The sequence below is a fragment of the Haliotis rubra genome, unplaced genomic scaffold (genome assembly GCF_003918875.1).
Source record: "Haliotis rubra isolate DU_JTF1 unplaced genomic scaffold, ASM391887v1 Scf626, whole genome shotgun sequence".
NCBI lineage: Eukaryota > Metazoa > Mollusca > Gastropoda > Lepetellida > Haliotidae > Haliotis > Haliotis rubra.
In genome coordinates this window covers 56702-73097 of record NW_025767331.1, presented here as the reverse complement: position 1 = coordinate 73097, position 16396 = coordinate 56702, and the positions used below count along the sequence as shown (strand labels likewise).

The 16396-nt window shown below is 37.9% G+C and overlaps 1 protein-coding gene across 2 annotated transcripts in view; it reads right to left on the bottom strand.

The window, feature by feature from the left end:
• LOC124256365 (protein O-mannosyl-transferase TMTC1-like) overlaps nucleotides 1–16396 on the bottom strand; it is a 62319-nt gene that overhangs the window by 40107 nt on the left and 5816 nt on the right. For both annotated transcript variants that reach the window (XM_046690369.1, XM_046690368.1), the window contains exon 2: nucleotides 9277–9454. In XM_046690369.1, the coding sequence (XP_046546325.1) occupies nucleotides 9277–9454 (178 nt within the window). The remainder of the gene's footprint in view (nucleotides 1–9276; nucleotides 9455–16396) is intronic.

The following is a 16396-nucleotide window of genomic DNA, read 5'->3' as shown; positions in this document are numbered from 1 at the left end:
GATAGTTTACCTTTGAGTGAATGGATAGTTTACCTTTGAGTGAATGGATAGCTTACCTTTGAGTGGATGGATAGCTTACCTTTGAGTGAATGGATGGTTTACCTTTGAGTGAATGGATGGTTTACCTTTGAGTGAATGGATATTGGTTTTCTTTGATTGGATAGGTTGATGGTTGGATGGATATGATAAACAACTGATAGATTTTGAAAAGGTAGGTTTGGGTTTATGGTTGTGTGGCTTGAAGTCTGAATGTGTGCACCACAGACTGGTTCTTAATGGCTATAAACAAAAGCAAGGAAATGATGACAACAATACAACAACGCAAATTAAACATAGATTAGAAACTTAATGGTTGACCAGTTGAGCTCTTTACCAGCCAGATGAGCACAGATAAACACCTGAATATTCAATCTAAGTGGGAAACAAACAAACCCACTTATAATGGAGCTTCGAGTTTCTGTTTACTTTGCTCTGCAATAATGGTGGCCTACACTTGACTGAGAGCGTGGAGTCCACACAGTGTTGACTTTTCATTGCTCATATAGATAAAGTAAGGCCCCCTACTTTCACACAAATAGATACCCACATACATGATAGAACATACCATCCGCTCATGGGATTTTTAATTAAAGTAATATTTACTTATTAGTTGTTTAGAGAGATAAGGATATCGCCAATTTATTATACTGCAAACATTAACTGAAGATTAATCTTTCAAATCAAATTTTGAACTGATATACCAAGTTTAAAAAATCTAGTCATTTTACCTTTTTTAAGGTACAGATTCAGCATTAATATTATCATAAGGTTGTTTTTTATTTTTTCGGGATTTCCCATCTCAGGCTTGCATGGAATTTTCATTCTGATATGATAAAAAGTCTTCTTGTCTTAATTTTCTCCACCTCTGGGGAAATTTATGCTCTGATGTGATAAAATAAAAATACTCTTCCCTTGCATACTCATTAAAAAAACATGATCTTTCTTCATGTAAATTTATTGAAAAATTTATGAGATGAGAAGAATTTTTTTAATATTTTCATTTATTTTGTTTGCTGGTCTGCTCTCTTGATGGTTGACGCTGGAGATGAGAATCATATTTTAAAAACCTGGATAGCCGAAACATCAGCAAGTCCAGACAAGACCACAAACTGTCTTAAAACCCAGCAACATTCACACAATACAACAGAACACAACTATATCAGATCTTACTGTATGGGCAGTACTCACTCACTCACTCACATTTTATGATCTTACTAATCTACATTCAACTGTACACTGCCAGTATATACTCACTGACCCAATCAACATTGTCTGTGACAGATAGACCACAGTGAAAATAAGGGATGTTTAATAAACACATCTAGAACAGTAAACATTACGGTACCTGAAGCATCAGTCATGGCTCTACAGCCTGTCAACATTGAACAAACAATGAAGACAAGCATTATGAATGTTATCTCCCAAGAGAACCTAAACATACAATATTCATCAAAATCAAAAATGAATACTCCATATTTTCAGAGTTGGAAGGAAAAGATTATTTTCAATCTCATCAAATTACTCTCTTTATTTATAATAGTTTTGTTGTGATTTAGTATTTTCATTCAAACAACATAAGTCCAATAGGCCCATTCTTGTTGTTAAGAGTGAGTGAGTGAGTGAGTTGGGTTTAATGCTGCTTCTAACAGTATTTCAGTCATATCCCGGCAGCTTCATCTGGTTGAGAACTCAAAGTGATGCTGGCCTATAGATGTTTACCACTTTTAGCTTTTTGGGGTCAGTGGAATTTTTTGACCATCCTCAAAAACATGTCAAATACTGCTAAAATACTGTCATATGATGACATGTAAAGATAAATGTACCCTTATGGAGAGGGATTGAGTTGGCTTATAACTCCATTACCACTCAACTAGAACCTAGTCTACATCCAGTCACAGCCTAGTATCCGTGCTAATGGCCAGAAATCACTCTTTTAGCCCGCCACCATGAAAAGCACTGAAGCTTCACTAAGCCTTCAGACTAGGTGTTTCCACATTCTTAAGAGGAAAACCAGATAGATACCATGGTTCAACCTTGACGCAGCTTTATTACTTTTGGACTTTCAATGGAGGCACTCATTTGTTAGCTTTCCCAATTGGGTCTTTGCTGTCTGTGTCAACAAAATCTTTCCACCAAGACTCCAATGAAAACATGAACTAATAAGAAAATTGGTATCCGGATATTTTGCCTGTACGGAAGAGGTTTGTGGACAGCTGTGAAAGAGAGATCATTGACTGACCCGAGACTGTCCGAGGTGAAATTACAGGGTTGGTGTCAGCACACAATGTCCACTACAAAATATGTAGTACTAATATCATCCCTCATTGACCTCAGTGTGAGACCATCACTTGCCCGACAGCTCACTACTTTGTTGGACAATCTCCGTAAATGCCTGTGCTGCTGAAAAAGCCATTCATCTTTACAGCAAGAATGGTGGGTTGTGATGGATGGATGGGTGATAACCCGAGATTCAATGGTAATGGCAAAATGATCTGTTTCTCTGCCCCCTTAGATGTGAACAAAGGCTGGCTGACCCCGATGAAGCCACTTGGCCTTGCAAGTATTTGCTGTTAAGATGCTGAGCCTAAGCCCTGGGTGATATAATTCCCGTATTGTCCCCGGACTACTGCTGCTCCTTGTCAATCAACTAATCCACTCTAGTACAATATGAACTGTTCACCACAAGACTGGTACAGTATGACTGCTCCAACAAACCAGCCTTTGTGAACATTTATCACCATTAAATAGACAATCCGATACATTTTATTACTAAAACTAGAAGTCTGAAATCAATGGCACAAATCTAAAAACCAATAGGTTTATGTTCAAACATCAAGGATGATACAGACTGTTTAGGTATATAAGTGCTGGGATGTGTACTAGGTCTAAGTGGGTCCTGAGCAAGACCCATGGTTAGACATGTCTTATATATGACAATAACCCATGGTTTTATATCAGGTGATATATTGTTTAATGATATAACAGCTAAACGCCATTGTTACACCTCAACCTGCTAGTGATTAAATTTCTTTATGACTATACCTGCATTTCTTCTGACTTTTACATAATTGAGTAAACATAAGGCTTTCGTCAACTTGGTGTATGCGAGATAAGATTGTTTTGCACGTAAGTATAGTTAGTTTTTGTCAAGGCTCCAGTAAACCAATTCCTAATCCGACATTTTGTGCCCCTGTCTTGACACCTACAGCGGTGGCCATGTTGGCCAGTTAGTATGGAGTAAGGTACAAGGGCAGTAACTTTTGACACTGTCTCTGCCTTAAGGTATATCAAAACTTTTCACATTCACGTTTTTCACAGTTTAAATTTACAAAATTGTTAATTTCCTATTATCAAAATTGTTTCTGATAAGAGCAAGGACCATTAGCTGCATGTTCCCGACCCTCTGGACATAGAGGCTGCATACAAGGCCAAGTAGCCTTGCTCCAAGGCAATACTAAAGGCCAAATCCAGGGATGTATAGTAATTCTATCCTTTAAAAAGGCAAGTCTAGATAAGCGGACAGTACAGTCTGTTAGAAGTATATTCATATTTTTTTAGAAATAATTATTTAAACTAACAATTATTACCTTAGAGACTTGTGCTAGTTTATTGGCCTGGCTGCATACAGTTAACCAGGCTGCATACAGAGAAACACAACAATAGCACAGCTGTTCCTACCTTTATGTAACTGCCGCTCATAATCAATACATTATCAACATTCCCGGATAAAAGTTCTCTATGAACTCTCTATTTGTTTTGTTTTTTTCTCATGCATATAACTATAAATGCAGTGCATATTTCAGTGTATCAGCGCACCATCCAAGTGTGTCATGACAGCCCTAGCCGCTTTGTGGCTCCTGTAGCAGTTTCCAAGAAAAGCAAATAGTTTGATTTCAGGTAAATTGTGCCTGTTCACAATTCTTCAGATTTTTTTATATGCTGAAGATCCTCACCCCCAACCAAAATTAAAAAAGGCAAGAGCCAAATAAAAAAGATTAAGTAGTCTAAGATTTAATATGAGTTGTAATTTGGAAAATATGTATCTTTTTTAAATGAATATCATGCTTTACTAATGTACGAATAATATGTCATCTGTCATAAAACGAACTTGCATTTTTGCTAGTAGTTAAAACAAATATTTAGATAATGGAACGTCTGATACATTCACAGATTGCTGATGTTCTACTCATGACGGAGATCTTCTTCCACCTGGCCATGGTGATAAGACAGTGTCATTTGACATCAGTATCATCAGTATTTATTGCATTACATGATTTAACATTAATCACTTGTTTGTTGAACACCACACAGTAATATTCCAGCAATGTGACAGCAACCTGTAGATAATCAAGCCTGGACCAGACAATCCAGTGCTTGATATAATGAGTAACATGCAGGTCGTGAGGTAACAGTGACACACAACCAATCAATATGGCCACCTCCTACAACCAGCACTGGTTACCTTCTTTTACCAACAAGTCCTTCAGGTTTCCCAAAAGAGTAGAACAAATCCTAGAAGGTATTACAAAGGACAACCATATAAGTAACTCGGCCTGTTTTAGGGCTGTTGTATTTTTTGTAACATGCTTCAACTTAGAAGAGTGAGTGAGTTAAAATTAAACATCACATCAACATTGTTTATGCCATATAGCGACTTCAGTTTAAGAAATACAATTAGCCCCCATGTATAGTGTAAAAGCACACTTTTGCCCTGAACTATTATAGTTAAAGGACGAGTTCACTTGCACCACATTTCTACTTCAATATGTGTTTAGATCAGTATATCCAGAGGAAGCTAACTAGTCATTCCACAGAGGCATTGTGGGACTGTTGACATGGGCTTAGTTAGCGAACATTGCTGTATCGCTGTTTATGTCAAGCTGAGACAGTTTTTTCCATCAAAAAGTTAAATGTAATGTTTCCAACTGTGATGTGAACCAACTGAAGCAACTGCAAATCAAGAAACAGGGTGCTATGGAGTTCATTGCACTGTAGGAGACTGTACTGGGCATTGACAACTGACATGCATCGTGTCGTCAGTTACCAAGAGTACGTTTGATTACGAGGGGGCAGATGAGAATGGTGTAGTGACGTCAATACAGTGTGACATAATGCATAAAGTGTACTTTATCGCCTAAAGTAATGTCGGCTCCTTGATCTGTTAGCAAAGCATCTAAGAATTGCTGACAATGATAGTATGAGACACAGCTAAACTACCACAAATAAAGAGTTATCCTAGCTAGTTGCTACAGCTCTGCATAAAAGTCTTATTCATTACACGTCTCAAACAATATCAGAAGAAATATTTTTTTAAATAAACATGTACATATCAACCTAAATCCTGATAGCAATTTAGTTGTGACTTTTTATCTACAGAAATAAATGTACCATGAAAACAAGGATCAAAACAAAAAATATAATTGCACGGCATCTCCTAAAGTTTTGTTCAAATTCATTCAAGTTTGAACCTCTTGTATCATTATCTGCATCTTTTCTCAGAGCTCATCTGCAGCCTATTCATCAATATCTGCGTGTGTCATAATTTACAACAACTTCCTCGACTCGGTTCAGAAGCATGTCGCCGCATTGGTGAGACAAGTGATGACGAAACATACTTTTGGGATCAGTGAACAATGCGGTCTTTCTCTGTTGAACTGAGACATCATGTCCTTGAGTGCAAACACTGTCGTCACGACGTGGATCAACACCCACAGACAACCAGCAGGTATAATCAGAAGCAGCAAGCATGTCATATGCAATTCTGATTACCTGAAGTGATAATTGGATGACTCTGTTTCCAACAATGAGTGAGTGAGGTTTGTTTTATTACCGCTTTTAGCAATATTCCAGGAATATTACAGTTGGGCTTAAATGGGCTTCACACATTGTACTCATATGGGAATCAAACCCATGCCTATGGTGACTCGAGCGAACGCTTTAACCATTTAGCAACCCCACTGTCACTTTTTCAAACAAATTTAATGACATTTAGAATGAATGTACCGGTACTGAATGCCTCATTTGACGTGTAGCTGCACGGACAGTTTCTTTAATGCATCCTCCGTTTATTGACATAAATATACTGACATCAGTATGTCAAGATAATACTGACTATTACCAGTACCACTATCTACTACCTAACATGTTGAGTTGGGGCAACCAAGAAGCTAAACAACAACAAACAGAATATTTTCTTCTTCAAATCAATTCCCAAAAAAGATTGATTAAATCTTTGAAAATATAACTTTACAATTTGAATCACATCTTTGAGTTTTGCAGTCTGCATCCAATCTAGTTCGCAAAATGACATCTTCCAAAATGAAAATTTCCAGAAATAAAAATGTCTTGTTTAAAATATAAATCTACAAAATAAACTAAATAAATCTTAATTCTAAGAAGAATTCTTAATACAGGTCTGGATCTGAGGCAATCTAACGTGCCAGACTTTAGTTGGACTTCTTAACTTTACTTTCTACAGTCAATCAGAGTCCATATCAGCAACATTGATCACCTTATGTCTCTAGGCATCAGTCTCATCAGACCCAGGAGATGGAGTCAAGGAAATGGGAGCAATGGCAGTGTTATAATCACTGCACGTAAGAAATATCTTGATCTGAGAGATTGTTTTACACCACCCTGGCTAGGTCTGTTCGTCTTATGCCATTCCTACCTACATTCAATCCAATAATTTCTTTTCCTCCAGATCTTGAATACTGATCTTTATATATATGGCATTATGTAAAATGTGGAGATATTCATTCCTCACACATACAGGGCTGGCATTGTACATGCCATAAAAGCTACTTTATTACTTCTCATAAAAAAGGTTCAAGAATGTTCAAACTCTTAACGGGTAATTCCCTGTTATCTATCACCATTCAAATCAATGCATGAGTATTTCAAATTGTTATGAAAGGTTCCTTTTCAGGCAATCCCTGGCCGACTGTCTGTACTGTCATGCCTTCAATACTGTGAACTACCTTTAGTGTTGAATAAGATTTCCACAAAACTCTAGAGCTGATGCAAGATAAAAGATCTGAACGTCAGCAGTTGACACAGAACAAATTGTGACCTGGTTTTGTATAACAGGTAGAGTTTTATGTACATGGTTCTTATGTTATTCAACATTATCTGTATTAAACTTTTCACTTTCATGCCATTAAAGTTATTCAAACATGAACTAAACACAATTTTACAAAACTGAAAAAATATTGAATATCTACTTGTGTGAAAAACCATTACAAACCCCTGAATACAGCAGACAGTGGCTTTCTATTAAACGTCACACTTTTATATGAACTCCTTTAGAGTACAAGCTATTACTTATGAATCTCTGTGCGCTGAACATGCCATGTAAAGAAATGTCAATATTCTCTTGACATCAGCATGTTTTACTTTTTCATATTATAGGTTCATGACGTCAATATAAAATATTGAATAACGCCTGGAATGTGCATCAAATGCATGACTTATACGTAGTTAACTAAGAAAATGTATGGATAGCATGTGTTTCAGTTCAGCACGCCATTCAAAGACAAACATAGTTCCTGTACGACTATTATGAATGACAGATTGTAAAAATGAATCTGTTTAAATGAAATACATGTCTTGATCTGTAAAAGGTTTACAAATGACAGGCTGTAAAAGTTGAATCTGTCATTAAATGGTTACAGCTATTATATTTCTTCAAGTACAACTCAGCTGAAATTCATCATATTCAGACTGTCATATTCAATGCCTATTCTTTGTGATTCATGTTTGCATAATAGTTTCAACAAGTTTCAAATATCTTCTCATATTAGAGACAAACCGTGCAGTACCTGAAAGGCAAAATTCTATGAGAATTTGATAGCTTTGTCCACTGACTGAGGCCAAGACTTATCTGTATATGAATCCATAAATATGACCATGAATGTCTTCAAGTGCTAACAGGTCATAAAAATATATGTGAAAAATGCTTCCTGTGTTATATATTTCTTAGGAGTTTATACTGTACATTCAAATGGTAATAACAATAATAAATGTGAATTTATAATGCGCCTTTTCCATGTACAAGGCACATGCTAAAAGCGCAAACATACAATGAGATTATTACTATCCCCGATAACTCAAGCTGCCTGTGAGGAACTAGAAGGTTAATAGTCACATGACTTATCCCACCGGGTACCCATTTTCTGCTGGGTGAACAGAGGCAAGTTTGAACAAACTCACTTGCCTAAGGTGAGACCACATGTGCTTTGTAAAATGGTAACTAAAGGCCATCTAAGGTGGTAATTTACACACAATCTTTGTTTGTTGTTTCATGCTGCACTCCGCGGTTTCTCAGCTATATAATGTCAGTCCGTAAAATATCGAAACTGATCAGAAAATCCAGTGATTGACATCATGAGCATCAATCTGAGCAATTGGGATACAGTGACATATGTCAACCAAGTCAGTCAACCTGATGCCCAATAAGTCATGGGTTGCTGAAGACCAATTCTTGCCAGGATCTTCTCAGGCACAAACTTTATGCCACTATATACTCAAGGACATTTTTACTTACCTAGGAAAATTTTATGAATAAAATCCTGAACCTAAATAATTAAGTTGAAAACTTGAACCTGTAAAAGCTCTTACATACATTTTTACTTCCAGATTGTTTATCATAAAGATTATAGTTTTAAGCCCCAGATATTGTGGGTCCTGCCCAATATACTGAACTACAGACTGTATACTTGACGAAGTGAAAGTGTCTGGTTTACATTGAACAGAATTCTGAATAATGCAGCTCTAAGTCATTGATAGAACAAACAGACTCTAGCACAACACACACAGGCATAGATCATTATCTGGGTGGATGAGACCCAGTCATGCTCCTGTCCATGTTGACACTCCCGTAACTTTCGGACATTGAAGGATTTAACACCAGCCATGGTAATATGAGAACATCCAACTATATCTAACACCATAGATACCAGAAATAGTGCTCATTGACATATAAAACACTGACTGGAATATGGTATAAAACATATCCACTAAATTGTGCTGCTTTCTGTAATGGTGTAAAACATTTACTGAAATATGGTGTGAAACAGAATTCACCTAATTATTTACTTTTATTATTGTTATTTATTATTTTTATATATATATTTTTATTCGTATGGCCTACAACAACAACCATTCAGCCTGATGTTCTGCATGGTGAATGGTGCACTGTGGTCTGACAAGGAGAAGGGTGTATGAAGGAGTACTTACTGCCTCGGAGTGAACTGGGTGCACAGCAAACAACAGCCCCGCAGTGGTGGAGCACTCTCTTGGGATGGAGAACACGCTCCGACACATGTATGTGAAAAGCATGGTGACAATGGAATGAAGGATCACATTGATGACGTGGAACCACGAAGCAATGCCATTGCTTAGACTGTAATCCAATCTGAAACATACAGTGGTAGAACAAATTATCATAAATTGTAGTGTTGTTTCACTTGTAGAAGTCACACTGTATTTATCATCTGCGATGTCAACAACTCACGTACTGTAATGCCAATGTAAAAACTCCAGCTGACAATGATTAATGTCATTCAAACTAATATGACACAGATTTTCATAACGTCAGGTTTTCTAATTTCCACAAACAGACCTTATCTTTCCATGTCCAAGAATTTTTTTTTTAAAAACTGTCATTAATAGATCACAAATTCCAGAGACTTTAAACCAAAAGGCAGACTTGGCCGTTTGACATCACTACAAAACACCGGCCATATTTGCAAACTAAAGTGAGAGGCTGTGACACCAGGAAGACAGACATGGACAGGGACCAAAAGAGGTCAAACTGATGTAAAAACTTGCCTTAATAAGGTTTTTCAAAGAAGCAAAGAGTGCTAAACTTGACTTTGTTTTTAGCAACAAGTATATTACCTGACACTGCACGGGGTGCAAAAAGGTTTAAAACGTGAAATGAAACTGAATTTGTTTTATTCTCAGTGAATATTCAGAGTGTTTGCCAGTTAGTTGGTTGTTGATCAGTTAGTTATGTATAAATGAGTAACAACCTTAGATAAACTCCCCTCAACATGTTTTAAATAAATACATTAAAGAGTTTGGGAATCTTTGTCATGACATGTGTCTTTATCCAAGGTTGTGGTTTAGAAAAACTAATAAATGGAAGTACTGTACCATGATACATATAGTCATCGCACCATGATACATATGATACATCATATTGCACCCATAGTACCATGATACATATCATATTGCACCCATAGTACCATGATACATATCATATTGCACCCATAGTACCATGATACATATCATATTGCACCCATAGTACCATGATACATATAGTCATTGCACCCATAGTACCATGATACATATCATATTGCACCCATAGTACCATGATACATATAGTCATTGCACCCATAGTACCATGATACATATCATATTGCACCCATAGTACCATGATACATATCAGATTGCACCCACAGTACCATGATACATATCATATTGCACCCACAGTACCATGATACATATCATATTGCAAACCCACCATATAACGGCACTCACATATTTTACATGACAATTATTGAGCAACAAACGTATTCAATCTTCAAGTGTCCACCACATCGTTTCATGCTTGGTGACAGTTTCAAGTAGGAGACTGTTATAAAACACTGACAATTTACAAAACGACCATAAATATACTCCAATCTGTTTTACCTCACCAACAAAGTTCAAGTTTCAGTTAGACAGTCCCCAGAACCCCACAGTGACAGGTTTATTGTTACAGAGGACCTTCCTGAAGCTCTGCTCAGATTAAACTAGGTCCCAACTCAGCATGAGTCAACTGCAAAAACGTTTACTGAATTGACGTGCGCCCGGGAGACATGAATAAATATGAAAAAAAAACATTTGTCACATACATCCTGACTGTACGTCAACTGGAATCTTTTGACAGTGAACTGTCAGCGTACTTTGAGGAGCACGCATCCAACTCTCTATACGTAGGAATAGTCAACACAGTACCGACTACAATAAGTCACTTTGTTGGGTGTTTGATAACTGGGCGCCCACTCAAGGCAGGCAGAGCTCACTTCAGTCCCCAGCTTGTGCACATCAGCAGATGTCTCTGTACTTTGATGTTTAAGTGAATAAAAGATAAAACAGAAGAAAAAATGAGTAACTGAATAAAAATGTTTAGTTGTAAAAATCCATTCAGTTGAAACCAGGTTTTTCAGTACTGCCTCTGTCTGTCTTTCAGTCACCCCTCACGACCAGTACCAACTGCAAGAGACCAATCTAAACCCCTACTCCCCACAGATAACAGAAGGGTAGTCTGGAAAATTTAAACATAGAGATAAAATATTTAACCATTAAACCTACTGAAGTAAACAACTTAAGTTGACAAATATTCAGTTAATGGTCCCAAATATAATTTGCATCCACCGTTACGAGTGGGTTTATCTTGCGGCCATCATCCCATTATGTTACAATAGATACAGTGATACTAGTTATAGAGGAAGACGAGGCGCGTCTCACATCTGATTCAGCAAGGTGTCCTCTGTAGACAGGGATTACCCATCTATGACATCATTTTGGGACAATCATGATGAATCCTCAAACTCATTCTACCCTAGAAAGATGCTGAATCCTGCCATCATAATACAGGGGTTCCAGAAGATCTGGGTTAAATTGACCTCCTGCAGTGAAGGATGAGACCTCGTCTTATGAACAATATGGCCTTCACAGCCAAGATTCATATCATCTCAAAGATGTAAGATAGGATCATGTTATTTTTGTTCCTATGGCCTTAACGAGCTGCATCTCCTCAAAAGGTATATTTTGTCTACTCAGGTAGTTTTATAAACATTAATAGCTGCAAAATGAGTCTTATCAAATGCCAAACGAACACATTCTGTCACTGATGTCCACCACAGTCTGGTAGGCTAACAAATGTTAAGGACCATAAAGATTTCTGAATGTTTTCTAACGTATGCTTGAAAGTGGTTGGTCTTGGACATGTGCGTTGTTAGATAATGCAACATTGTTGGTTTTGTGAAGAAAGTATGTGAACAGTGTTCATGATGTAACTGTCAAGTCATTTGAATTGTTTGACGGCATTTCATACCACAGTCTGAGCAATGGTCCACTATACTACAGCTTCTTTGAGAGGCATTTTACAAGTTGTATAGATGAAGGAAAACTCAGGTAGGTACTCATCACCTGCTTGATAACAGTGTTAGTACCTACACCGAAACGTCGCACTCATTGCCATAAAGAAGTTGACTATCCATAGAACTTAGTTTTCCTTTATACTACAGCTGCTGTATTGTCAAGCCTGCAGGGTCAGACTGGCCTGACTTATGAATATTGTTATATACATTCATTCTTCTCAGTGCTATGGATCCTTTATGCAATCTGTTGCAGATAATCCACTTTATTTATCACCAGCTTGGAATGACGTCATGCCCAATATCTCGCACAGTGGTGGTTAAATGATGTCCTAGGTTGTTATTTGGTTCTTCATAACAATTATAATTCAGTGTCTAAAAACAATACAAATGTTTTAAAAATCTGACTGTGTACCTTTAAAAGTGTCGTAAGGTCAGATAGTGATCTATGATAATGTTGTGGTTGTATCATCATGTTGAAGAGACTGGTTATAGTGTTTGCTGACCTACCCTACATACTGACAGCCCCTAACAGGGGACACGGTTATAGTGTTTGCTGACCTACCCTACATACTGACAGCCCCTAACAGGGGACACGGTTATAGTGTTTGCTGACCTACCCTACATACTGACAGCCCCTAACAGGGGACACGGTTATAGTGTTTGCTGACCTACCCTACATACTGACAGCCCCTAACAGGGAACACGGTTACCTGACCTACCCTACATACTGACAGGCCCTTTAAGGGGACACGGTTATAGTGTTTGCTGACCTGCCTACATGTTCTGACAGCCCCTAACAGGTGGTGTAGTGGTTACCTTCCTCACTTACTCATGTCAGTTAATTACCTGTAATTGATTGGGGCTGGTTTAATGCTTTTGTGACCTGTGCTCATGCACGTGTTGTATAACAAGGCAAGGCACTGTAGTGGTTAGCTTGCACTCAGTCCACCCAGCTGGTTCAAAATGGGTACCTGAAAAGCAGATGTACGGACCTATACGGTCTCGCTTAGCTCTTAGTAGCAGCTTTGAAAGTACAATTCCGTCAGGGTAATAATGTAACGCCAGAGAGCAGCATCGTGTTGGATTCTAGGCTCAAAAATTAGCATTATTATTAATCACAGTTCCTTTTAAATTACAGCAGCATGTAAATATATTAAGCCTGGAGCAGATAATCCAGTGAGTGAACTACTATTCCACACTCAGAAGACAAGCAATAACCCAAGCTATAACCAATCCTGATCCACTACTGTTAACGAATCCTGATCCACTACTGTTAACGAATCCTGATCCACTACTGTCAACGAATCCTGATCCACTACTGTTAACGAATCCTGATCCACTACTGTTAACGAATCCTGATCCACTACTGTTAACGAATCCTGATCCACTACTGTCAACGAATCCTGATCCACTACTGTCCACTACTGTTAACGAATCCTGATCCACTACTGTTAACGAATCCTGATCCACTACTGTTAACAAAATCCTGATCCACTACTGTTAACAAATCCTGATCCACTACTGTCCACTACTGTTAATCCTGATCCACTGTTAACTGATCCACTACTGTTAAAAGAATCCTGATCCACTCTGTTAACTGATCCACTACTGTTAACTCTGATCCATCCTGATCCACTAAAAGAATCCTGATCCTAAACGGATCCTGATCCACTGTTATCCACTACTGTTAACGAATCCTGATCCACTACTGTTAACGATCCTCCTGATCCACTACTGTTATCCACTACTGTTAACGAATCCTGATCCACTACTGTTAACGAATCCTGATCCACTACTGTTAACGAATCCTGATCCACTACTGTTAACGAATCCTGATCCACTACTGTTAACAAATCCTGATCCACTACTGTATCACCCAAACCAGGGGGACTAATTGTATCACCCAAACCAGGGGGACTAATTGAGAAATCTCAAACTAACTACCATTATATTTTAACCTTCTAACATCTTGCTCAAGGGATTACTGAAAGCGAATCAAATGATTAATTTATTACATTCTCCATATATTAAATGTATGAAAGTCATAAATGGATTTTAAAGTATGATGTTACAGTGCAGTCCTCCTGAGGCATGGCATCACCTGGATGAGGATGCATGTTTTGATAGCATCATTACCATGGCAACACATTTCTCTAAATGTCCTGGCTGACTCCAGGGTTTTCCCACACATTAATCTGATACATCACAGAGTTACTGAATACAATCTGTTGTGTTAACACTAACTGACTAAGAGAGCAGTATAGTTCCCATAATGCGTGAAATCATATCTTATCAACAATCTAGCTAACAATAAAGGCTTGTAATCACTGACTAGACACCCCTATCAGTACAGATACCGTCAACAATAACCCACATCTCATACAAGGAAGTCATACAAGCATAGAAACAATGAACCTCAACAGGTACATTGATTAGCTGGCAACAGACCTTATTTCATTTAACTGTCCATGGAATAACATTAAAATTCTAACTTTGGATTATCAAAATGAAAACAGATTTGGGTCTGTTTTTCTACCTTTATTTTGTACACTGTGGTTCATTCAAGACACATTTTTCAATACCTCAGATTCACAGATCAACCAACCCACTCAAGGTTTGAAGATATTCATAATTCTTTCATCAATAAAACAAGGAGAATCCAGCCTTGATGAAACAGGTGGTACAGCTTTATCAATGCCTCAACTACATTTTGTAAGATTCATCGTTGTGGAGTAATTGTCCTTCTACCTATAAACCACCCTCCATGTTTTAATACAGTACATGGGCATTGTAGGTCTCACAGTAACGTGGTGAGAGGTACTACTTTCAAGAAATACCTGCTTGGAGATTTTACATTTAAATTGCCAGACCTCGCTTTTCAGCTGATTTGCATACACAGTATTTCATTGTGCATAAAATGTTAAGTTTTCACTATTCAAAAATGTCAAGTTTAGCATTGTAACCCACAGTTTTCTCCTACAAAACCACCAGGGTAGGTAACAAAAGGGTGTTCAGAATATATGCCATTGACCTATGGCCTCTGCATTCAGCATATGGAATGTTTCTTGGGATTTTTCTGGAATGAGGTAACTGCCCTGCTTTATATCATACTATAACGAAATGTGCAATATGTTTAAATTGGTGTTTACTTAACCTACCCGCACAAGGATATCATTATAGAAGTCATGAAACTGATGTCCCAGTAATATACAACAGCTGTTGCATGACCAGCGACAACGGGACATCCAGTTCCGCATGTTTGTAACATTACTGTGTGTCCTGCTGGGCGACAGGCCACGGTGACAGTGGTTGATGGCAGACTCATCTGTTCTGTCACTCTCCTCCATCACACTGGCCTCCCTCTCTTTATCAGGGAGAAACAGTACATTTCGCAAACATTTAACATGTTATGTTGTCCTGATAAAGAGATTAGCCCCATAGCTGGATCCAGAAGACGGGGGTGCAAATGGTGCACACTCCCACTTGTGTCCTGACAGTTTATTAAATCTCGCGAAAATGGGTGAAAATTAAACGTGCATTCCCCTTTGACAAAAAGCTGTATCCACTCCTGACACCACAGACAAAACTGCAGCCTGTCATAATGAAATGGAGTTTTATTGACATATTATATTGTAATTTAATCTGTGAAATTCTTTATTCTCAAGAAGTCACTTGTTTAACACTACAACAAAACCCACTGTTAAACTTAAGAATATTCACACCAACACTGAGGCTTTAGGTTTACTGAAATGAGATAAATGTTTTACATGTACATGGATGGGAATGCCACAATAACTCGGTGCGCCTAGTTGCTGCAAGAGTTGTATGCTCCCCAGGGAGTTGAGATTGACAATACGATGTGCCGTTGAGATTGACATCCAGTGAACGAGGGAAAAACAAAGCAAGCGCAAAGAGTCCTTTGCGGAGATTTGCGCTATATCAATGCTATCCATTATTATTATTATTATTATGTATAGCTCTAACACTGTCAGGGCAGTGGGGTAGCCTTGTGGTTAAAGCATTTGTCTAAAGCCTGGGTTCCATTCTACAAAGGAGTACAATATGAGAGCCATGAGTCTGGTGTCCCTTGCCATGATATTGCTAGAATAATGTCTAAAAACAGAAAATCCACCCTAATCACTGTCTAAGTGCTAATGATGCAGTGTTAACCAATATTCTAGCTGTATATCACAGTGGCACTGTGA